This window comes from Polistes dominula, unplaced genomic scaffold (genome assembly GCF_049000335.1).
Source record: "Polistes dominula isolate Pdom_NZ unplaced genomic scaffold, Pdom_raw_medaka contig_23, whole genome shotgun sequence".
Lineage (NCBI taxonomy): Eukaryota > Metazoa > Arthropoda > Insecta > Hymenoptera > Vespidae > Polistes > Polistes dominula.
In genome coordinates, this window is record NW_028300963.1 from 3,358,684 (window position 1) to 3,382,206 (window position 23,523).

General features: G+C 27.0%; 6 protein-coding genes across 7 annotated transcripts; 5 read left to right on the forward strand and 1 right to left on the reverse strand.

Moving 5' to 3' along the window:
* Positions 1 to 3,184: 3,184 nt before the first annotated feature.
* Positions 3,185 to 6,127, forward strand: gt (transcription factor giant). Its single transcript, XM_015318631.2, has one exon. The coding sequence runs from the start codon at positions 4,097 to 4,099 to the stop codon at positions 5,126 to 5,128; it is 1,032 nt and encodes a 343-aa protein (XP_015174117.2). The 5' UTR covers positions 3,185 to 4,096; the 3' UTR covers positions 5,129 to 6,127.
* Positions 6,128 to 7,368: 1,241 nt separating this feature from the next.
* Positions 7,369 to 8,743, reverse strand: l(2)k10201 (zinc finger protein 511 lethal (2) k10201). The gene is made up of 3 exons (XM_015318589.2): positions 8,427 to 8,743; positions 8,104 to 8,305; positions 7,369 to 8,023 (listed from the first exon to the last, which is right to left on the reverse strand). The coding sequence occupies exons 1-3, from the start codon at positions 8,561 to 8,563 to the stop codon at positions 7,544 to 7,546; spliced, it is 819 nt and encodes a 272-aa protein (XP_015174075.1). The 5' UTR covers positions 8,564 to 8,743; the 3' UTR covers positions 7,369 to 7,543.
* Positions 8,744 to 8,879: 136 nt separating this feature from the next.
* Positions 8,880 to 12,034, forward strand: LOC107065153 (kanadaptin). The gene is made up of 6 exons (XM_015318590.2): positions 8,880 to 10,012; positions 10,110 to 10,411; positions 10,489 to 10,631; positions 10,725 to 10,885; positions 10,965 to 11,327; positions 11,423 to 12,034. The coding sequence occupies exons 1-6, from the start codon at positions 9,191 to 9,193 to the stop codon at positions 11,840 to 11,842; spliced, it is 2,211 nt and encodes a 736-aa protein (XP_015174076.2). The 5' UTR covers positions 8,880 to 9,190; the 3' UTR covers positions 11,843 to 12,034.
* Positions 12,035 to 12,212: 178 nt separating this feature from the next.
* On the forward strand, positions 12,213 to 16,276 carry rngo (DNA damage inducible 1 homolog rngo). The gene is made up of 6 exons (XM_015318591.2): positions 12,213 to 12,814; positions 13,441 to 13,677; positions 13,772 to 14,026; positions 14,342 to 14,647; positions 14,738 to 14,857; positions 15,089 to 16,276. The coding sequence occupies exons 1-6, from the start codon at positions 12,553 to 12,555 to the stop codon at positions 15,307 to 15,309; spliced, it is 1,401 nt and encodes a 466-aa protein (XP_015174077.1). The 5' UTR covers positions 12,213 to 12,552; the 3' UTR covers positions 15,310 to 16,276.
* Positions 16,277 to 17,753: 1,477 nt separating this feature from the next.
* LOC149032520 (15-hydroxyprostaglandin dehydrogenase [NAD(+)]-like) lies at positions 17,754 to 19,329 on the forward strand. Its single transcript, XM_089172814.1, has 6 exons — positions 17,754 to 17,927; positions 18,090 to 18,216; positions 18,301 to 18,407; positions 18,504 to 18,680; positions 18,760 to 18,908; positions 19,014 to 19,329. Exons 1-6 carry the CDS (start codon positions 17,832 to 17,834, stop codon positions 19,153 to 19,155), a joined length of 798 nt encoding a protein of 265 aa, XP_089028940.1. The 5' UTR covers positions 17,754 to 17,831; the 3' UTR covers positions 19,156 to 19,329.
* A 413-nt stretch (positions 19,330 to 19,742) lies between these two features.
* LOC149032521 (15-hydroxyprostaglandin dehydrogenase [NAD(+)]-like) lies at positions 19,743 to 21,793 on the forward strand. Of its 2 annotated transcripts, none has more exons than XM_089172812.1 (6): positions 19,743 to 20,243; positions 20,483 to 20,609; positions 20,734 to 20,840; positions 21,023 to 21,196; positions 21,321 to 21,451; positions 21,508 to 21,793. In XM_089172812.1, the coding sequence occupies exons 1-6, from the start codon at positions 20,151 to 20,153 to the stop codon at positions 21,674 to 21,676; spliced, it is 801 nt and encodes a 266-aa protein (XP_089028938.1). In that variant the 5' UTR covers positions 19,743 to 20,150; the 3' UTR covers positions 21,677 to 21,793. The 2 variants fall into 2 exon arrangements, with proteins under 2 accessions (XP_089028938.1, XP_089028939.1); XM_089172813.1 differs by having other exon boundaries at positions 19,765 to 20,243; positions 21,523 to 21,793.
* Positions 21,794 to 23,523: the final 1,730 nt, after the last annotated feature.

The following is a 23,523-nucleotide window of genomic DNA, read 5'->3' on the forward strand; positions in this document are numbered from 1 at the left end:
TTTCTAATTTGCCAATGAATGTTGAATTTTGTCCTAAAAATAAATCGTAATACGACGAAAATAAAATTTAAATCAGTTGATATATATTATGTTATATATTCTTTGATGTATTTGGTATATTCTTTGATATAGATCTCGAAGTATAATAAAAGTAAACCGTAGGATTCCAATAATGAATACTTTTAAATGGAAAAAATCCTTGAGAAAAGAAATCCTTTTTTGAATGGGTCATTCCTAACTGTAAATCAGTAGCGATCATTAATCATTTTTAAAAATATTTTCAATCGATTATATAAGGTGTACAAATAATTTTTCTTTAGTTAAAATAAATCAAGGATAACTTTGTCAAAATTGAAGATACAATAAATATTACAAAAATTAATTGAATATTATAAATAATTTACGATCATATAGAACCCGTTTCGTTATTCCTTATATATACATATTCCGTTTTACTTTTTTTGTTTAAACAGTAGAAAAGTAACAGAAAAAGGTGAAATTCAAAACTTTGCTCGTTCTTCCAAATGCTTTTTCGTTGGGGTTTGTTGTGTCAACTCTTTACCGTAAGGCTTAGTAACGGGACACCGCGAGATTTGCTCTCGAAAGTTTTTGTCATCTGTAAACCATGATTTTGTGAGGACAAAATCTTTGTGGTCTTTCTCATGAATTTTGAATTCATCTTTTGCGATCGCAGATGACCCATTGCCGTATATTTTACATGTACTTTATAGATATATAAGATCTAGATGATCGAGTAAGGAATAATATATATATATATAGATGTATATACACACATATGCAAAGAAAAGAAGTATTTTGTGAAACGAAGGAAAGACGTTTTGTGAGAAGAATCATATATTTATGAAAAAGGCGTGTCAAATAGCAACGCCCTAAATAGACAAAATAGAAACGTTACCACCGGAAGTACGCAAATCTTAAAAAGTATATGTGCGTATAATGTTGATGAAACTTTATTGGTGGTCCCTAAAAGAAGATAAATCACTTAATAATTACCTAAGTATCCCATCGAGTTCTCTTTTTCCTACTACTCAATGTGTTCTCGATTTTGTTATACAATTTTTATTTTTCTACAATATTTTTTTTTTCGTTAAATAAATTTTTGCGTTAAAATTAGAAAACAACGATTAGAAATATTTTATATCTCTAAATTTTTCTTTGTTTGAAATATACACACGTATGTGTGTATTTTTCATTTCAAATTTTTTCTTATTATACGTTGTTTATTCTTTTTGCTTTTTTTTCTGTTATAAACAAATTACATAAGGTTATATTGTATTTGAATAAGAAGAAGAAGAAGAAGAAGAAGAAAAACAAAGAAATATCTACTTACATGTTTATTTACTATTGATATAAAGTAATCAGTCAAATTGTATAAAAGTTACTTAACTATATGTAAAAGATTATTTATTAAGTAATATACTTTGACTACCTTGAAAAATATTCTTCTATAATTTAAATTACATTAATATAAATGTGTGTTACGTCATTATTACTCACTTAATATATATGTATTTGACTAATGCATTTTTTATCGCAATTTCTCAACATTCGATACGTAATAAATATAATCTCACGTAACATTAGAAAATTCCATAAGAAATCCCAGAAAAAGGTACCATTAACGAAAAAGATATGGATATAAGTAATTTGGAATTATTCTATAATAATAAAATAGCGTTAGGTAACAAAAACATTAGTTGTTAATATCATTAAATAACAATATACGTTTTTCTCGGAAAAAAATTAGATAACACGCGTAATAACAAATATTAGATAAAACGAAGAACGGAAAAATGGAAACTTTGGAAAATAAGATATTAAAAAAAGATCAAGGTAAAATATTTCTTCCACGAAAATGCGAATCAACGAAGATCTTTTTTTTCTTTTTCTTCTTCTTTTTCTACGTAAAAGTATAAGGGCAGATGCAAAATAAAATCTTTCGTATTCATGCGTATCGAAAGAAGTAGAAGGTGGATGGCCACGGGAAAAATTGGAAAATAACGGGTTATTTTTGCTATTCAAAATGTGAGCTCGAATATGAGAAAGAGAGAGAAAGAGAGAAAAAAGAAGAAGAAGAAGAAGAAGAAGAAAAATAAATTTGTATATATACGAGGAATAAAAGGGGGGGGGTGAGAGGAATGATATGTGACATTTTCTATTTTCTAAAAAGAGACGACTAAATTTGGCGTGATTGTGGAATCAAAATGAAATAGTCTCTGTCATCAATCGTAGATGAATAAGATAACTGTACCAAGAAAATGAAAGAGTTGCAGGTAAAAGAGAAAAAAGAAACCAAAAACGAACGGGTTATGAGAAATTTCAAAAAGTAAAGGGAAAAATGTATTTTACGTTAAATTGTGCTCTCAAGGTTGTTCGGATAATTTATCATGAACTCCAATAATTCGATTACCCCCAATGGATATTTCTTCTTTTATTTGTTAATGAAATTTTTATGTAAATTTTGTATTTATCTAACCCAAATCTTCCTGTAAAAGTACACCGAAAATCATTAATCAAGTATAAAACTGTCAAGTAAAAATATTCGAAATAAAAAACCCAGGTATTAAGAAGAATTTAAGGGGTTGTTTACAGAAAATTCTAAAGAAAGGTTTTTACATGACTCTTTGATCTGGTTCGACTCGATAACCTTGATCTAACTACGTTTTACCGTTTCCAGTCTCTGTTCACAATTTTCAAAAATAACCTTATTTTTGTTAAATTCATTCTTAACCCTTTTTGTAATGTAATTTGAGACTATTTTATGACAATAAGAACCCCATTGATCTATTGTTAAGATCAACAAATGCCGTAACATACTGTGCTACTTTCTCAGCTACTATTTTTTTTTTTATTCGTTTTCTTTTTTCTTTCACAATATTTTGAACATTTTCAAATATTTATTATTTAAACAATTTATATATGCAAATAATATAACGCGTACGCGTTTATTCGTACGCGTTGGTGTACAAACAATTTTCATTTAAAGCATTTCAAAATATTGTTTTATTCCAAATCTTTTGACGAAAGATATTTTTTTTTTTTAAATAAATAAAACGAAGCTAAATATATACGCGTACGTTGTGCAACTAATTATTATATTACCAATCTATTTTACATACATATAAATACAAATGTATACGTACACGTAAAAGAAATAACAAATTTCGATCATATTTCATTTTTAATAATATTCATTTATTTTTATTTTATATTTACATGTTTAGATAGCCGTTTAGTTGTTAACGGTTATACAATTGATCTATATTTATAATTTTACAAATAAATATGAATACAATTAATTTTATTAACATGTGAAATATAAATAAATAATTTGTATTTTAAATTTATCATTATAAATTATAATTATAATTATTAATATATTATTATAATTATAATAATATTTATATTTATAATTATAAATACTCTGTATGTGTATAATGAAAGAACTATTTGGAAGTATCCTTCTACTTTTTGTGAAAAGGGACCGATACCCCCACCACAGTTCTTCAAGAAGTTCTCCTACCCTTTTCCGAACAACCCTTGTAAATGGTATAAAACCTACTGAATTTAGGTAGATATCTTAAACGTTCTTCGTCAGTCTTAGGAAGTAGCCAGTCAGTGAGCATCTCGCAATTCCTCAAACAGATTCTAAGTTCCTTTACACGGCGTCTGTGACTAACTAATGTGTCTGTTTAAAAATTTATCGTAAAATATTGTGTCATACAGAGATAGTGATTACAGTGCAATAAATAAAGATTTTACATATATATATATATTCAAATTTTTTATAAGTGATCAAATAGTTACTTATAAAGTATTTGTTAATATTCAACAGAAACTGAACTAGTCCCGGAAAACCAAAAAGAAATATTTTTATTTCTAACATTCTAACTAAGTGTATATTCTAACTAATTACAAAAGTCACCTTTGATTTGATCTTATATATATATTATAACAGATTACGTTCTATTTCGTTGTACGTGCGAGTTTTGTGTTAATTGAAGAAAACAAAAACTAAATTTTCTTTCTCAGTAAAAAAGGAAAAAGTGTGAAAAAGAAAAAAATCATCAAAAAAATGGATATGAATTCGGCGGCTACACTTTATAACACGCAATCACAAATTTGTGCAAATTATCAAGTCCCTCTGAACGAACAAAAAAACCCGTCATCACCTAACGAATCAATGGAACAACCAACAGACTTATCCAATTCATCTAATCACAATACTTCGGAAGACACAGTTTCGGAAGGCTCGATATTAGATTTGTCATGCAAATCAACATCATTTTCACTTAAGACCAGTAATAATCCTGACACGATTCAAACGATGGTAAGTGATATACCTGCGGTATACACGACAAATCTTAATACTCGTAAAAGAAGATACACCAATAATTCTGATACATTATCATCGGAATCCGACTCAGGAAATATAAACGAACACGAAGAAAGATCACCGAACATTCTTATGATGAACAATAATAACACAACCCAAGTACCATCTTATTTGCCAATGAACGTCCCGATTGCAGTTCCGATTCCCCCAACTTCAACGATATTATCTAGTTTGCTCACTTCAAATCCATTTGAACCAAATAGGAATAATATCATTAACACGAATATTCAATTATCAACCATTGCAACGCCAACAATACCACCAATTAATCTCTATAATCACGAAAATTCGAAAACAATGCCTAGACCGTTTAAAGCTTATACTTTAAATGCTCCGCCTAACAGTATTAATTCGGCTTTTTCTCTAAATTCCGATAAGTCGTTTGCAAAATTTCGAGAACAGGTACTTATGTCAGTTAAACATCAAAAAGAATCGTCTAATCCTAAAATGCGAAGACCCAAGAAAACTTCATCATCGGCAGTACCAACAAGTACCGTAGAGGAAAAGGATGCTGTTTATCTTGAAAAACGGAGAAGAAATAACGAAGCCGCTAAACGTTCGAGAGATGCTAGAAGAGCTAAGGAAGATGAAATTGCAATAAAGGCTGCTTATTTGGAACAAGAAAATATGACGCTTAAAATTAACTTGGATGTACTCAGGGAAGAATGCAAACGGTTGGCTAGTATAGTAAACAAGTATAATGGCGCTTAGACGATTCAATTTTCATTTGTGAACAAATTGAATGTTCACGTCATATTATTCCTTCGTGTAATGGAATAATTATCCTGTACAGTAATTTTAATAAGAAAAATATGTTCAAGAAGATATATCAGATTAAGAGACATTCGTTCATTCGTTCGTTCTGTTCATTACACCTATCTAATCACATTTTTAACTTTTTCTAATTGTAAATATAAAAAGCTAAATCATTTTATTATACTGTTAAATTATTTTTATCTTTATGATTAACATATTTATATATTTATATATGTATATCGATAATTATGCATTAAAATAAAATATTGCAACAACAACAACAAAATAAAAAAAAAATAAAAGAAATTAATTTTATCATTTATAATATATGAAAATGATTTAACTTTCCTTACTTATAAGATAAATTATAAAATTTTATTGACGTTATTCATTATCATAATTATTATCACATAGAACGTCAACGTCAATGTATTATATTATACCATTTGTATGTAGATTATTTTTTGATATTATTAGACGGATTAATGAACCGAATATTTACCGTAAATAATAAAAATTAATATAATATAAAGTTATATCGAGTTAGAATGGGACACAATGGCTTACCGTCCTAAGCGCATTCCCCTTCCACAAGCTTCCATTTCATAAGGGGTGACTCAGAATTTGTCTATTTTTTTCTTCATACTTTTTACTCTTATTTAATCGCAGGTAGAAATCATTTGTTCAAACATTCGCGAAAAGAAAAAAAAACAATAATTACAATTTTTCATGTATAATTATGTATAATAATAATAAAATGATACTTGCGGCTGTGAGCATTGAATTTTGGTGCATTTGCAAATAAGAATTATCAATAAAATTTAATCCTGTTATTACAAATACTTTTTATACACGTAAAAATTTGAATTATTTTTTATCGCGTAAGCGTAGACCACCGAAACAAATAATTTCACCTATTATTAAAACGAGGAGAGTAATATTAATATATCAAGAGCTCATCGAAATCAGAGAATAAATTTTAAGAATCACCAATTATAAAATACAGACAATTGTATAACGTACTAATAATTATGACAATAATCTAAATTTACAAAAATTGGTTTTATAAATAATTTATTTTATGTATAAATTATTTATATTATAAAAAAGAAATAATCATTTCTATTTTTTTTTTTTTTACTTAGTTTACTGTCAAAATTATTATTTTATATGCTTGTGAAATACTGGTAAGCCACGAAAAAATACAGCATTAAAGTTAAGAAACAAAAAATGGATAACAATTGATAAATGTTTCAAACTTCGTTTTGTCAACAAACTAAACGCTGTAAGATATTCGATAGTTTTATTCATTTTATAGATTTAATAAACATTTGAATTTTATTATTTTGGTCTTTTGGTTTCAAATAATTTTTCTAGTTTTTCTAGTCTACAATTTTTTGTATACTTTCTTGTAATTCGTATTTGTTTAATTATCACATTTTATAATTGATCAATACATTTCAGAATCTAATTTCTTGCTAAAGACGAAATTTAAAGTATTATTAAATAATCTATAAAAACCACATGTAAATAAAATTCAAATGGAAGAATTATTATAATAAACAGTAAAACTTCCAATAATATATGTGAATATTGTTTTACTGTTTACGTACTAAATACACATGTATATATATATATATATATATATATATATATATATATATATATATATATATATATATATATATAGAAAATTATCATTTAATATATTTATGTAAGATATATATATTAATATATTTATGTAATATATATTTATGTAACATATATATATATACATGTATCTTATATATAACTATGTATTAAATACTATATAAATATTTGCAATAAATGTAGGCTAATAATTGCGTTATTATATACTTATAAAAAATAACTCTTAACCAGCTACTTATGATTAACACTACACGACTAATAAAGAAACATTTTTTTAAATTATAATACCAAGCACGTCTTTCAAAAGTTATTCCACAAAAAAACATTAGAAAAATAATAGTCGAAAACAATTAGGATATTAGTATTTAACTTGCAAAATATTATTATATATTGTACCTTACTTCAATCAATTATTATTCAGCAACAGCAGATTACATTTCTAACTAATCATTCTTTTAAGTAATTAATTTTTTTGATTGTCTTTTTTCCATATGCATATTATATACTTATATTAAGTATGACTTAAGTAAGAAGAAGAATAAATGTTAATATTAGAATTGCAAATTTTATACAAAAATAATACAATCATTTGATTAGAACTTAATTTAATATTACAACAGCTGCATATATTGTCTTGGACGTGTATACTCGTTATCATTTCATATTTTGGCAACATAATTTAGGTGTATAGATTTTAAAGAGGTCATCATAGGTAACTGGTTAATCAGGTAGAGATTGTGCTAAATCTGACATACATTCTGCTTCAAGAACATTCCTTTCTTTATTTTGTTTTTTACTAAGAGTCCTTGCATATGATTTTTCTACTTGTCTAGGTATAAACATTAAAGATGCATTTTTATCGATATTAGTAACCGTTGTGCTAGAAGAAACGGTACAAGTTGCGGCAGAATTTTCAAAGTTACTTATTCTACAATTTGTATTAAACGTTTTCATTTTTTGATTCTTATTTAATAGGATTTTCTTTTTCTTTTTCTTTTCCTCTTCCTCTTTTTCATCTACAATGTCAATATCCATTTTGTTAGTTGAATCTACATCCATTTTATTATTGGAATTTTCTTTTTTTATATACGGCATATCGAAGCGACAATTTTTTGGATATTTATGTACATTGATACAGTGTTCTCGTCTTTCATTTGGATTATTAAACTTCATATTACATTGAGAAACATAACACTGATACTAAAAAGAAACAAAAAGATATAATATTAATAATCATGTTAGAAAATATATGTATAAGATACAACAAAAAATATAATTACCATTGGTTGTTTTTCCGATAACAGCTTGAAAAATGTATCGTGCGTTTCTTGAATATGAATTTCTAATAATCTAGAATTTGGTTTAATCTTTTTACACTCCATACAAATATATCGGTGGCAAGAATTATAATGCATTTCAAAATCTAATAATGTTTTAAATACTTCTGCACATTGTGAGTTGGGACAAGGAAACTCTTTAATGCTGAAACAAACAAATCATTAATGTTAATTAATGCAATATTTTATTAACTAATTTTGTGTGTTTTCTATATGATCCTATTATTTATCACACTATATATATGTATAATAAATGTTTATATTACATGTCATGGCATAAATCTTCATCATCTTCAGCTATAACTCCTTTCCTTTGAAATATCTTGCAACTTTTATAAGTTTCATCAAAAAAGGGATCATCTATAGGTCTCACACCAACCCCAATACTTTTTAGAAATTCCATAATAATAAATATAAATAACAAGTAAAAATTATTATTAAATATATATGATAATAGCTAAAGATATATTTAATAACTTTTGAACTCTTTTAAAACTTTTTCTTTAACATAACCTCACAATTAGTAACAAAAAAATTGGACATTTAACCATTTATTTACAAACAGTGATACAACAAATACGTGATTGTGATTGGCTTATTTCTCAAAGATATGCAGGTAGTTACACATTATTGAACATAGATGGTGTAATATTACCAAGATTGGCTTGTTGCTTACTTCTCGATGTTAGTTAGTCAGTATCAGTGAATATAGATAGCGCAGTAATCGAAAAAACGGTAAAAGTAAAAAACAAGTATACAATACTGCGTTATTGTCAAAGATAAATTAAAAATCAAACAAAATTCTCAATTTATTTAAAAACATAACTGATAGATTTTATATTAATGTATAAATGTAATAATACATTTAATAGTGCATGTATCAAGAGCTGTTAAAATATTTATTATAATCAAATAGTTATTATTAAAGTGTACAAATCAAATTAAATATTATCAATCTAGTGATTATTATTCAAATAAAAGATTAATAATAAAAATTTTGTTATAATTGAAAACAAATAAAGATAAAGTTATGGAAGACAAAGATAAAGAATCATCCAAAAATTTGGATGATAATGAAAACGATAATAAAAATGATTTGCAAGAAAAGGTTAGTTCAGAATTGTTGAATAAAGAAGACGAAAATATGGATGAAAAAGAAACGATAGCCTCTTCAGAAATAAATGAAAAGGTTAATGATCGTCCTATTAAAATAGAATTTAAAAAACCAACTATTATGATTGGACCAAAGCGTGGAAAACGTAAGATATCATCACTTCCTAGTTCAACTACTTCAATTAAAGTTCAACAAGAAATTGAATCAAATAATGAAGAAACAGATACACCTTTGGATAAAGTTACGCCAAATACAAATCAAATAAAGTCGTCGTTAAATGACAAGAAAACTACTTGTTCTAAAGCTCAAAAAACTTCATTAACTTTGAAGTATGACGAACCTAATTGGAGTGGAATACCAGAGGACGAATATAAATTGGAAGTATTGAAATCAGGCGTTATTGTTCAAACTATCAATTTAACTGGCAAAAGTTATCACGTTGTTGGAAGGTTACCTCATTGCGATATTTCTCTTGCACATCCAACCATTTCAAGGTTTCATGCAATAATCCAATATAGAGGAATAGAAGATGAAAATAATTCTAAAGGATTGTATGTATATGATCTAGGAAGCACACATGGTACTTATTGGAATGGAAATCGTGTACCTCCTAATGCTTACGTGAGATTGCATGACAGTCACATTATTAAATTTGGTTGTAGTGCACGTAAATATATTGTACAAGCACTTCATGAAAGTAAAGAGGAAGAGTCTGAATTATCTTACACGGAATTAAGGGTATGAAGTTGTTTTAAATTAACATTTAAAAAATATTTTTATTATTATTTTTTTATCTGTGACAAAAATATTTATTATATTTTTTTTTTTTTTTTAGGAAAAAAGAATGTTAGATTTACAAGAACGTGAAAAAATGAAGGCAGCACAGCGTTCACAAATGAACGAAGAAGAAAGATTGAGACAAGAAGAAGAAGAAAATGAAGGCATTGATTGGGGTATGGGCGAAGATGCTGACGAAGAAACGGATTTAACAGAAAATCCTTACGCTGCTACAAATAATGAAGAATTATATCTTAACGATCCGAAGAAAAGTTTGAGAGGATGGTTCGAACGTGAAGGATATGATTTGCAATATCACACTGAAGAAAGAGGATTTGCACAATTTCTTTGTTGGGTCGAGTATGTATTTTATAATATTTTTTTTTTTTATAAATTACATTAGAATTATATTAATAAATTATACAATGTTCTATTAGTTTGCCTATCGAAAATATTGCTGGTCATACAGTAAGAGCTGAAGCACTTGTTAAGGGAAAGAAAAAAGAATGCGTTATTCAATGCGCTTTAGAGGCTTGTAAAATTTTGGATAGATATGGATTACTTAGACAAGCGACTCATGGTACGTTATTTAAAATTTTTATTTTCTATAGAAATAAAAATATTCATAAAAAAAAATAATTATTATATTATAATTTCTATATAAATATTTTAGAAAGCAAAAGGAGAAAAGTAAGAAACTGGGAAGAAGATGATTACTATAGTTCAGATGAAGATAATTTCCTCGATAGAACTGGGTCTATCGAAAAGAAACGACAAAAAAGAATGAAATTAGCAGGAAAATTAGAACCGCAAAAGGATACATACGATGCATTGGTATTATTTAAACATATTTTATTTCACATAAGATTTATATTTTAATTGTTTCTAATTTAATGAATTATTTTTGGAAAAGATGGAGAAATATGATACAGTTGTAAAACAGATTACCGATTTGGTTGAATGCATGAGAAAGTCGCAAAAGTTTGAAAGTGAATCTTCAAAGAATGAAGAAGAAGAAGACGCGTTAGATGCTTTTATGTCATCTTTAAATGTGACTATTTTGACTAAAGCTGATAAACGTAAAATGAAGGTCAAATTACAAGATTTACGACAAGAAGAAGCTAAATTGATAAAATTATTAAATCCCTTGCGACCAAGTAATTTGCCACCTTTAAGCATCCATATAGTACCTTTAAATGAAGGACAAAAGCCAAGTGAAATGTTTGATAGGGATGTAAAAATGAATCAAAAAACAAATTATCAAACTTCACAAGATGTAAGTAATCAATCTTTGTATTAATTTTTTATTGATTACTTTTTAAGTTGTATTAAATTATTATTTTACGCGTAACAATCTGTGAAATTTTACAGGAAACAACTGTCGTGGATTCTAAAAATACTTTGCAATCCAAGCAAAATAATATTAATATTGTTGAAAAGGAAGAATCAAAGAAAAGTAGTAATGAAGATAGTTCAGAAACTAGTGACGACAAGAGTTCAAATACTAAAGAATCTCTTGAAGATACATCCCAGACATCAATAAATACAACAGAAACGGAAGATAATTTATCTAAAGTAAAAGATGTAAGCGTTGAAACAAAAAATTTACCCAAAATAGTTCCTAGCATTCCTCCGAGCGATCAATCGTCTACGAAAACATCCAAAATTACTAAAACAGTAAAAGAAACTTATGACAAGGACGTATACAACGAGAATTACTCAACGTGGGTTCCGCCACAAAATCAAAGTGGAGACGGAAAGACAAGTTTAAATGATAAATACGGCTATTAAAAATTTTCTTCATTTATATTTTGAATTTAATATATTGAAAATTGATTACAAAAGGTATCACTGGAGATGTTAATCGCTCCGTTGTCGAGTAACGCGTGGGAGTGATTTACGATCGTTAAGGATTTTTTTAAACCGTATATATAAGAAGAAACTTTGTTTGTATAATATTGTAAATATAATCTTTCTAATATATTTCTATTGAATTTAATTTATAGGTTAAATAGCCTTACAAGTAAGATAGAACACTGGACTAATTTTAAATGTCGCGCCATTTTAATCGCGACGTTGCTAACGAGATTATCGATTAATTCATAATCGAGAATGCACAATCGAAATTCGATAGAAGAAACAAATCGATTATTTTCATCGATTACAATATCGAGTTTCGAGAAAGTGGAGTCGCGTGTTTTTGCTGAGCTGGATTGTGTTTACATCCTAGAAAACTGTTTATCACTCCGTCCTCCCCTCCCTTAATCCGAATCACAAGCTGTGTAGTGGCTATACACACGCATATACATACTATAGATATTTTTTTTTTTTTTTGGAAAATCGCGTAGCTTTAAACGGCCCGGATTTCCCTTTCTTTCGAATGTTAATATTACCTCCCGGACATTTTACTATTTTTTGATCGTACTTTTGGTCGAGAGTAAGCATCGTGAGGTCTGAACGCGTTCGAAAAGAAGAAAGGAAGCAGCTTAATTTTTGGAAAAATGAAGGTGACGGTAACAACCCTGAGCGACGATATCTTCGTCTTGGATGTCAGTGAAGATCTCGAATTAGAGAATTTTAAGGCCTTCTGCGAAATCGAAAGCGGCGTACCGGCCCACGAAATCGTCATTGCATTCAACGGCCTACCATTAATGGACGATAAGAAGTCTCTTAAGGACCATGGCATTCGTGATGGTGACGCTGTTATTCTACAACACATGCATCAGAGTGGCACGGACTTGAGCATTAACCCCTTTAACGGAGGTCAGCATATAAACGCTAATTGACCGTGTTCCGACATGAGGTTAGCCTCTCGATTTCAGTTTTTGAATCTTTTCCAATTCGTTAACATGTTTATCAAAGAAATCGAGAAATTTCTATACTTTCTCTCTCTCTCTCTCTTTCTTTCTACCTCTCTGTTTATCTTTCTTTCTCTCTCTTTTTTTAGATTCTTTTTCCTTCTATTTTGAATTAGTATATAATCTGTGTGTATTTATGAACCGTTCACAAACCAAAACTCTATTAACACAACTTGAAATCATAGCACTTGATCAATTAATTAACATTTTATATTTTAAATAGATGTTTATAATACATTGACTTATCATAAGTTGCAAGGCTTGTTGTTACTTATGGGATTTTCATGATGGTCATTAATTTACTTATGTATTGTATTACCACATTTCTCTATTACATATGTTTAATAATTATACTTAATAATATGACGATAAATATAATTGTCTTTAATTTTTTTGTGAAGTTGATCAATATGGTAAATGAACGATTCATATATCTCTCTTCGTTAAAGTTGTAGAATTTTGAATAATAATTAGGTAATTTGTATTAAAAAGAATGATAATTAAATTGAATTTGAAAATTCGTTGTTTCAGTTATTCCTAGATTGGACTTCAGTTCCATCAGAGTACCAGGAACATCGAACAATAGGCAAATACCAATTCCAATTCCAACTTCAGCTGCAAATAGTGCTGCACATAGAATACAAAATCCACGTAGCGAAGATGATCCAGCAATGATAAGAGATATGTTCTTGGCAAATCCAGATCAACTGGCATTGCTTAAGCAAAATAATCCTAGATTAGCGGATGCCCTGTTGTCTGGGAATTTAGGTAAATACATAATATTCATATCAATGTTCATTTCTTCGAACGGACATATATATATAAATAAAAGTTAAAAAAAAAAAACAAAAAACAATTGTAGATAGATTTTCGATTGTATTGAGGGAACAAATCAAGGTCAGGGAAGAACGACAAGTACAAAGATTAAGAATGATGAATGCAGATCCGTTAGATACCGAAGCACAAAGACTGATTGCAGAAGAAATTCGGCAGAAAAATATTGAAGCAAATATGGAAGCAGCTATGGAATATAATCCTGAAACATTTGGCACTGTTGTTATGTTGTATATTAATTGCAAAGTTAATGGATTTCCTGTTAAAGCATTTATTGACTCAGGTATATATTTTAATATTTCAGTTGGATAACGAACTAAATATATAAAAATCTAAAAGAAAAAAAGGTATGCATGCGTGCAAGCATTTTTTGCTTGAATTTATTTTTAAATTTCTCTCACTCGATTTATTGGATATCTATTTTTAAATCGTACTGCGTTGAATCATTTTGAATCCTTCTTGCATTTTCACTGTCCGACTTATTTTTTTCAGTTAATTTTAGATTTATTTATTACAGATATTTTGTATTATTTGAAAAAGGCGATTATAGTAATAATTGTCAAGACATTAACATTGGAAATATTATTTATTTAATTAGGTGCACAAACAACGATAATGTCTGCAGCTTGTGCTGAACGATGTCACATTATGCGTCTAGTTGATACTAGATGGGCTGGAGTAGCCAAAGGTGTTGGTGTTCAACGCATCATTGGACGAATTCATATGGTTCAAATTCAAATTGGTAATGACCATCTTACAACATCCTTTAGTGTACTCGAAGAACAAAGGATGGATATGTTACTTGGTTTAGACATGTTGAAAAGGCATCAATGTTGTATAGACCTAAAATCAAATATATTGAAAATAGGAACCACAGGAACTGAAACTTCATTTTTAGCAGAAGGTTAAACTATGATTGATAATTTATTGAACAGAAGATCTTTCATTGGGCTATGATTGAATTTATTATTTATTTTAAAATATTTTTCAACAGGTGATTTACCAGAATGTGCAAGATTAAGTGGTAATAGCGATGAATCATTGGACGATAGAGATCTACACAGGGCTTTAGAAGATAGTACAAGAGAAGCAAAGAAGCAAAGACAGCTACACGGTATATACACGTATATACATATAATATAAATGATTTTCAGTATTAATAATTATTTATTACATTTATATTTAATTATTCATCAAATATATATAATGGTTAATTTCATGAAATTTGTTTGAAAAAAAAATAATAATAATAATAATGAACAATGTGTAATAATATAAAAATGATATTTTCTTGATAACATCTAAAGTAAATAATACAGTGTTAATGTGATAATATTATTTATAGAAAGCCAAGGCCACAGCAATTCGGTTGGTGCATCTTCATCCAACAGATTGGCTACGTTAGAGACTACCATTTTTTTACATGATCCATTTAATGAAGCAACAGTAAAAGAAATTGAAGCGTTAGGTTTCGGTAGAGCTCAAGTAATTAGCGAGTTGCGCAGGTTTAATGGCGATAAAGCACAAGCTACAGCAGCATTGTTTGCAAAATCCTTAAAATTCTAATGATGAAACCTATCACATACAATATTTAGCAATACTAATAAAAATCTGTGAATATATAATAAGAAAAAGATGCATTAAGAAGACATTGCGATGGACATGTAGCAAAGTTTATACCTGTAAATTTATACCTGTTTTTACATAGCAATTTTCCATAACGTTCATGTTATACTTATTGACTAAAACTAATGACGTTACAAAAAAATAATCTTTTAGAATGTTCTGTATAACAGGTTGATAAAATACTTAATCAATGATTTATGTATATTAAGTTTAATGCGTAAACTTATATATATATAAAAAAAAAACCCTAAAAATATAAAGGGGGAAAAAAATCATAAGATTTTATACAAGCGATGAAAAGATATTAATATTGAAAAAAGTTAATCCCTGATACAGTAAAAAGTTAAGGAGTGCTTGTCATGATAATTTACATTATGATTTAGATATTTGTAAGTAAAAAAAAAAAAAAAAAAAAACAAAAAAAAACAAAACGAAAAAAAACAAGGATGCTTATAAAATATACAATTAATACATTTCAAGAATTATAAAAAATTGAATATATATATATTATATATAATTCATATTTTTTATTAAAAACAAAATTTTGTCTCTGGTAATTTGTTTTTAAAGTAATTATGAAAGTTATAAAATAATAATGTGACGCGTGCGCGCACGCGCGAGCGATGATTTTACAACATAAGACCACCTGAATAAATCAATTATTATTAATGATGCAAACTAAACAACTGTCCGACGAAATAATTTTGGTTTCAAGAGTTACATGATTTTATGTTTGCGTAAGTGGATGCGTGGAAATCATATTAATATTTTTAAATGAAATGAAATATTTTTTTTTATCTATTGTCCAATAGGTAATATCTCTTTTTGACATATTGAACGTTGGTGCTCACATTGTTTACGACAAATGAAGAAATATTTATCAGTAAATAAATATTTTTAAAATGACTATTGATCTGATTTTTTTCTTTCACAGTCCTTCGTAAGCGTTCGTTTTATAAATTGAAATAATATAATTCAATATTAATAACATATTAACTCGTAAAACACATTTACTTAGAATAGAAAAATAATCATAGAATTATTCAAGGATGGCGTTCAATATGTTAATCTTTTGAGGATACAAATTATACAGTAATTCGATTTATCGCTTTATATTTATAAGCGATAATATACATATCGGTACAGTAAATTAAACAGTATTATATTTTCTTTAATAGAAAACATTGTGCGACTTTTATTTTGCGGTCCCTATCCGCCGCTTAAAAACAGATTTTACTGTATCTCCAAAAATAATTTGAATTTGGATAAATCCTCTTAAGAATATATTCTTAAAAGGTTAAGCTTTGAAAATATGAAAAAAAAAAATCAATTTTTTCCAATTTTTTAAACCAGAATACCCCCTCAATGACTATCGTAAATATTTAAATTTCGATGTAAAAATTATACATCATGTTGTCTAATCTAACAAAACATATTCGGATTAAAAAAAAAATGAAATAATATTTATTACTTAACGAATTTGACTAAAATCATATTTTTATATATAAAACAATTTAATCCAATCGCATAGATTAATTTTTTTTTTAATTTACACAATTAACAATATATTAAATAAATATAATTAGTTGAACACGTTTATATGATAAATTATCCATTACTCTGAATTCTAAAATAATATTGAAAAAAAAAAAAAGAAGTCGTTAATAGTCTAAAACAATTGAATATAATCATGTTAATTAGAAAATAATTAAATAAAATATTGCGTTCGTCTGAAAAGAAAATTTCTCCAGTTTTTACCAGTTGCTAATATGCGTTTATTTAAATCTTATAACATTCTCTGATACTGTTAAGTTTTATACTTTGTAATTTGATGCTTTATGTGGTAATATCATTTATTAATCGTAAGAATACAACATATCTTTTATTACTCTCCATTTTACGGGTTTAATTAATCTATTCTATAAAAAAAATCTTTTCACGCAAGTCCCATATTATTTGTATTATTTTTAAAACATATAACCATATAAGTATGTATAAGTGTGTTTTTAAAATGTTTTAAATTGTTATATTATGTTCTATTATCTCTCATTTGTTCTCGATCATTTTTTCTTTTCAAGAATTATTACGATTATGTAATAATGAAATTAAATTATGATGTAGTATAATTCAAATTAAATACAAATGTAATAGGCAAATAGAAACGATAAGTCGTTTATCATTGTTTTTCTATTTTAAAATCTCATTTAAATTGATAAAATTTAAGTATTTGATATTGATTGAGCAAAGTATTATTTTAATATTAGACTTTTCTAAATGATAACTTTAGATTATAAGATATCCAATCACACAGAATATATCATTAACCAACTGTAAGCACACTCCCACTCTAAGCGCAATATATATAACGAGCAGACTGGTTACAGAATTCATTAAAAGTGAGATCTTCGTCTAAAGTCGAACTAAGCATACTTTTCGTGAAGAACCAACAATTTCAAATAAAAATGAATAATATTAAAAATAAAACTGTATTGGTTACCGGTGGAGCGAATGGTCTTGGATACAAATATGCTGAAGATCTGTTAAGAAATGGTGCCAAGGTATTTCATTTAATATTATTTCATGAAAATTATATATATATATATATATATATATATATATATATATATATATATATATATATATATATTATTTTTGTTCTTTTTTTTTTCTAATATTTATGAAACAAATAAATAAGAACAAGTGTCTACTTAAATTTCCAGAGAGTAGCTCTTTTGGATTTAACCAGTTCGAACGGTGGTCAATCTGCTGAAACCTTGGAAAAAGAATTTGGTAAAAGTAAAGCAATTTTTGTACCTTGTGATGTATCGAATGCTACGCAATTCGATGGTAAGATACTAGAGATATTAGAATAGTCGTAAAAGTAAAATAAGTAAATCATAAATATTAATGAGCATTTATACAACATTGTAGAGGCAGTAAAAACAGTTATTAATGTTTTTCATACAATTGATATCTTCATTAACAATGCCGGTATTTTACATGAAGGCCATTGGGAAAAAATGATCGACATTAATGTCGTAAGTTTTTTTGTTTTTTTCTTCTTCATTTCTGTATAACTTATTTAATTGATTAATAAATAAAAAAATAAAATAAAAGTTATTTTTCCTTCGTAGACGGGTCTCATTCGTGGATCCCATTTGGCTTTAGATCACATGAGTAAATTAAAAGGTGGCATAGGTGGAACCATTGTAAACATTGCTTCTATTGTTGGAGTTTCTACCGAATTTTCAATGGCTCCCGTATACACGGCAACTAAACATGCCGTAGTTGGATTCAGTGATGCTTTAAAAGTATAATTAAATGCAAATCGAACAAATTCTTACTTAAAGTGTGTGTATTTGATATATTCTTGAATTCTTATCATTATAGAATCTAGAAAAATATACTGGTGTTCGTGTACTGGTCATGTGTCCTGGTGTTACAATTACAAACTTGTTTGACGGTGGAGACGAGAAATATTACAAATATGCCGATCCTAAATTAAAAGATGAACTTTTGACAAAATACCCTCAACAAACGTAAGTGTGATATTTTAACATTTTTTTGGAAATATTTCTTTTTTTTTCTCTATCAAAATATATATATATATATTATATAATTATTACGTATGTTTTTAAATAAAGGGTAGAAAATGTTTCGCAAGCAATGATGGATCTCATTCAAAAAGGCAAAAATGGTGCTATTTGGGTTAGCGAAGGTGGACAACCACCTTATGAAATTAGTATTCCTGATTACAAGGTATTAAATCACACTAAAGTAAATTAATAATCGTGTTATTAGAAAACATTATACATATTTTTCTTTCTTATTTTCTCTCTTTCTTTTTAACTTTGTTCTAACATTATTCAAATATTATTGTATTATATTCATTCTATTATAATGAAATAAAATTATAATATTTTAAATATATAGTAATAAATATATATGATATAATTCTAATTGTGTATTTGCGTGTTTAATAAATATGCGAAAATTCCAATGAATTGCATTTTCTTAAAATTAGAAAAAAAAAATATGAATATTCGTCGAGTTGCAATTCATCCAAAAAAAGAAATAAATATATATATATATATATATTTTAATACGTTAATTCACAATTCATGTTTTACGTATTTCCACTTGTCAGTATAATAAGCTTTAATTTTGAGATTAGTTATCAAATAACGCCAGTCATGGATACTATGCTTGGTTTCTTTTTTTACATTTTTTTTTTTTCTAAAAAGATATCGGTATTTCTGATTACAATATTTTTTTTATTAGCGACAGTTAAAATATAATAGTAATTATTTAAACTTTAATTATTTAAAGTTATTTATTTGTTATATTACGCATTTTACGGTTTCAACATTTATATTACGTATAAGATCAAATGCACAAATAAAAAAAACAAAAGAAAAGAAAAAGATCCGAACATCATATTTATCGAACGATTATATTTGTTTCGTAAACAATAGAAAATTCATAGAAATTTACAAATTTCAATAGAAATTAATGTCGAAACTTTAACGATGAGTGGGAATATTGGATCGTTCACTTCGAAGGGGTCGAAGATCACGATAGGAAAAGCAGAAAAATATATAGATTCTTTCATATCAGTCGAAAAGAGCTCAGTTTACAATTGGATTTGAAAGTTATATCATTAGAGAAGCTACGTAGTAGACGATATACTTGTTATATTGAACAAATATCAACAATATTTTTTTTAATTTGGTGTCTATTGTTTAAAGATATATTGTATTCATTATTATTATTAAATAAAAATGCAAATAAAGGACAAACGAGCAATAGTAATAGGTGCAGCAAGCAATTTAGGCTTGGCATTTAGCAGAGAATTACTGCGCAATGGTGCATCCGTAAGTAAATATTATTTTCACACTTAGATATTATTATTTACATTAAACTACGAACGATAAAGAGATGTTTGTCTTTCAAAAAAAAAAAAAAAAAAAAAAAAAAAAATAGTAAAGCGTGAAGAATTCTTAGAAATATTACTTATTTCTAGAATTCCCAGCTACATTTTATTTATTTTTATTTTTTTTTTAATTACGATCGGTTAACGATAAGATATTTGTATTTATTTATTTATTATTAGAAAGTCGTAATGATTGACAGTCGTGATAAAGAAGGAACAACGGCGAGAGATAAATTAAATTTTGAATTTGGCAAAAATCGAGCTATTTTTCTTCACTGTGACGTCACACGTAATACCGATTTCAATGGTACGTATATATACAATTATTATTATTTCGTAGATTATCATTTTTTCCTTATTAGAAGAGAAAAAAAAGTATGAAAAAAAAAAGAAACTAAATGAATAAATAAAACAGAGATCGTCTACTGTAGTTACGTTAAAGGATGCTATCGATATACTTGGCGGTCTCGATATATTAATCAACAACGCTAGCATGATAAATGAAGCTGACTTTACAAAAGCAATCGAAGTAAACGTGGTAAGTTTTTCTTAACATACACAATATATATCTATATACATATATCTATATATATAAAATCGTTTATCCCTTTTCATTAATAATTATCTATATATTTGATGTTATTGTTGATAATACGTATACATTATTGTTCGATCTAACACGCAGATAAATGTAATAATAAATCTATCATTTATAATCAGACAGCTTTGACTCGTTCCACTTTACTTGGAATACAACAAATGCGTCGAGATTTAGATGGTAATGGTGGTGTTGTAGTTAATGTTTCCTCGATAGCAGGTTTATGGTCTTTACCACAACTTCCAGTTTATTCTGCAACCAAACACGCTGTGGTGAATTTCAGCCGTTCCTTTGCAGTATGAAATTTATTTACACTTATGATATTTTTTTCTTCTTCTTCTTCTTCTTCCTTTTATTTTTATTTCTTCTCCCCCACCACCACCACCACCGATTTACACGATTTAATGTTTTATTTTTTAGCAACCATATCATTATCAAAGAACTGGCGTGAGAATTATAGTACTTTGTCCAAGTTTAACCGAATCTAATCTCGAAGATTTTCGAAACAATCTTAGTGATCCACAAGTTTTGTTCAAGTATCAACCACAAAGGTATGTGTGTGTGTGTGTGTATAAAATTAATTGTTTATTTAAAATAGATTATTTAGTTTTTGTTTTAACAGGGTAGAATCGGTTGCACATGGATTGGTATATGCGATTAGGTGCGCTCAAAATGGAAGTATATGGATCAGCGAACAAGGAAAACCTGTTTACGAAGTACAATTATCCGATAGTTTGCCACAAAAAACTGATCAAATGGAAGAACAAATGTGTTAGAAGGAGAGGCTGTTTTAAATTAATGACAAAATATTTCCATTTTTTTGTTGTTTACTTAAACATTTTTTATGTAAAAAAAAAAATGATGACTTTAGATTTAAAAAAAAAACAAATGTATATTTTCGTTTTGTAAACCAACCCCTCCGTCCATTTCCAATTATATATTTAAGGTTGTAACAATTTTTGAAATGATATAAAATCTTTAAATCGATCATTTATTCTTTTAACCATTCGTAGTAATTAATCATCGTGTTGTATTATAATTTGGAGGATGTTTAAACGCAGAAAGACGCATATATTTGTTTCTTTTTCTTGTGTTTATTTTTTAAAAAATTGGAAGTCATTTTTTTGATGATTCCGTGATTTTATCTATAAAAAAGAATCGTCTGGGACTACAAAGGATAATTGAGTGATCGTCCTCGTAAGATAATTACATTTTTAAGCGATAAATATATTCATTCTTTCAAAACTAATCTTTCCTAAGATAATCTTCTTTTTTTCTTTGTTTTTTTTTTTTTTATTGTTGATAAAAGTTCAGAGTCATAGCGCGTGGCTGATTATCTTTTGAAAAAAATTATCTTTGTTTACTTCAACGTGAATTGAACTTTCGAACACGAACTTTTCAAAGATTTAACTTAACTTTTTATTTTTTTTAATGCTTAGTATAAAAATGTTACTTAGAGTTTATTTCTCTTTTAAAAAAATGACCAACACGTCAACCTGATGATGTATGCTGATTCCAGCATTAACCAACTCGAGCTGGTTAATAATATCGTTATAATAAAGAACAAAATGTAAGAAAAAAACCGTCCGGCTATTCATTTAATCAAACGTTCGTTACTCGAGGAAAATTATAAATGCATTTTTTATTATTTTTTTCTATTGATAATTACCAACAATAAGAGTGGCGCACGACCATTAATTATCTTCGACTTCTGCCACACGACTGGTTTTATCAAAACGTCTCCGTTGTCTCGTCGAATGCACCATTCGATTTATTATGCACCATCATATCCGTCAAATATATATATATATATATATTATAATTTTATTATTGTAACACACACACACACACACACACACACACACACACACACACACACACACACATACAGACACACATCATTCAATAATTTTATTTCTAATTAGAAAAATATATGTTTGAGATATTCAAGATTGTTATTATAATTATATTAAAATATTATTAATTGATTAGAAATATATATTCGCGTTTAAGAAAATATTTTTCCTTTATTATAAATTAATTTATATTTATTTTTATATTTGCGTTTGCACATGTAATTATTAAATTATGATATTATATAATACTTTTGTAGATTGTATAATATTTATATATAATATAAATTATAATATTATCTATTATAATTATTAGTGTTTTATTGTAATTTCGACATTAGCAATTTTTCGGTAATATTTTATTATTGTACATTCACTGATTTACATATGTGCATTTTAAATATATTGAGTTTTCTATTTATAATACAAGATAAGAATTGAATTTTTAATAAAATCTAAATGTTTAAAGTCTACGTAAATGCATATTTTGCAATTCTGTACTTCTTCCTCCTATATTATATAATGTTATTTAAATAAATGAACAAATATGAAGTACAAATTGTTAGTGAATAAATTAAGCAAGTTTTAAAGATGACCCTGACTTCGATTGTAAAATAAATTATGTAAATCATAGTTAGAGATAAAAATTGATTGCTTTATATTTCTTTTTTTATACATAGAAACAGACGTATGTATATTTTTTTATCATATGAAATAACGTCAACAACATTATCGTCATGAAAACTCTTTCGTTATGTCAAATATCGTAC

Coding starts and splice junctions, on each gene's coding strand:
- LOC149032520 (XM_089172814.1), top strand. CDS start 17,832: ATGAATAATATTAAAAATAAAACTGTATTGGTTACCGGTGGAGCGAAT. Junction 18,681..18,759: donor GATTCAGTGATGCTTTAAAA/GTATAATTAAAT, acceptor TTATCATTATAG/AATCTAGAAAAATATACTGG. Junction 18,909..19,013: donor ACAAAATACCCTCAACAAAC/GTAAGTGTGATA, acceptor TTTTAAATAAAG/GGTAGAAAATGTTTCGCAAG.
- rngo (XM_015318591.2), top strand. CDS start 12,553: ATGAAGGTGACGGTAACAACCCTGAGCGACGATATCTTCGTCTTGGAT. Junction 13,678..13,771: donor CCTGTTGTCTGGGAATTTAG/GTAAATACATAA, acceptor AAACAATTGTAG/ATAGATTTTCGATTGTATTG. Junction 14,858..15,088: donor GAAGCAAAGACAGCTACACG/GTATATACACGT, acceptor TATTATTTATAG/AAAGCCAAGGCCACAGCAAT.
- LOC107065153 (XM_015318590.2), top strand. CDS start 9,191: ATGGAAGACAAAGATAAAGAATCATCCAAAAATTTGGATGATAATGAA. Junction 10,013..10,109: donor TATCTTACACGGAATTAAGG/GTATGAAGTTGT, acceptor TTTTTTTTTTAG/GAAAAAAGAATGTTAGATTT. Junction 10,632..10,724: donor ACTTAGACAAGCGACTCATG/GTACGTTATTTA, acceptor TAAATATTTTAG/AAAGCAAAAGGAGAAAAGTA.
- gt (XM_015318631.2), top strand. CDS start 4,097: ATGGATATGAATTCGGCGGCTACACTTTATAACACGCAATCACAAATT.
- LOC149032521 (XM_089172812.1), top strand. CDS start 20,151: ATGCAAATAAAGGACAAACGAGCAATAGTAATAGGTGCAGCAAGCAAT. Junction 20,841..21,022: donor AAGCAATCGAAGTAAACGTG/GTAAGTTTTTCT, acceptor ATTTATAATCAG/ACAGCTTTGACTCGTTCCAC. Junction 21,452..21,507: donor TTCAAGTATCAACCACAAAG/GTATGTGTGTGT, acceptor TAGATTATTTAG/TTTTTGTTTTAACAGGGTAG.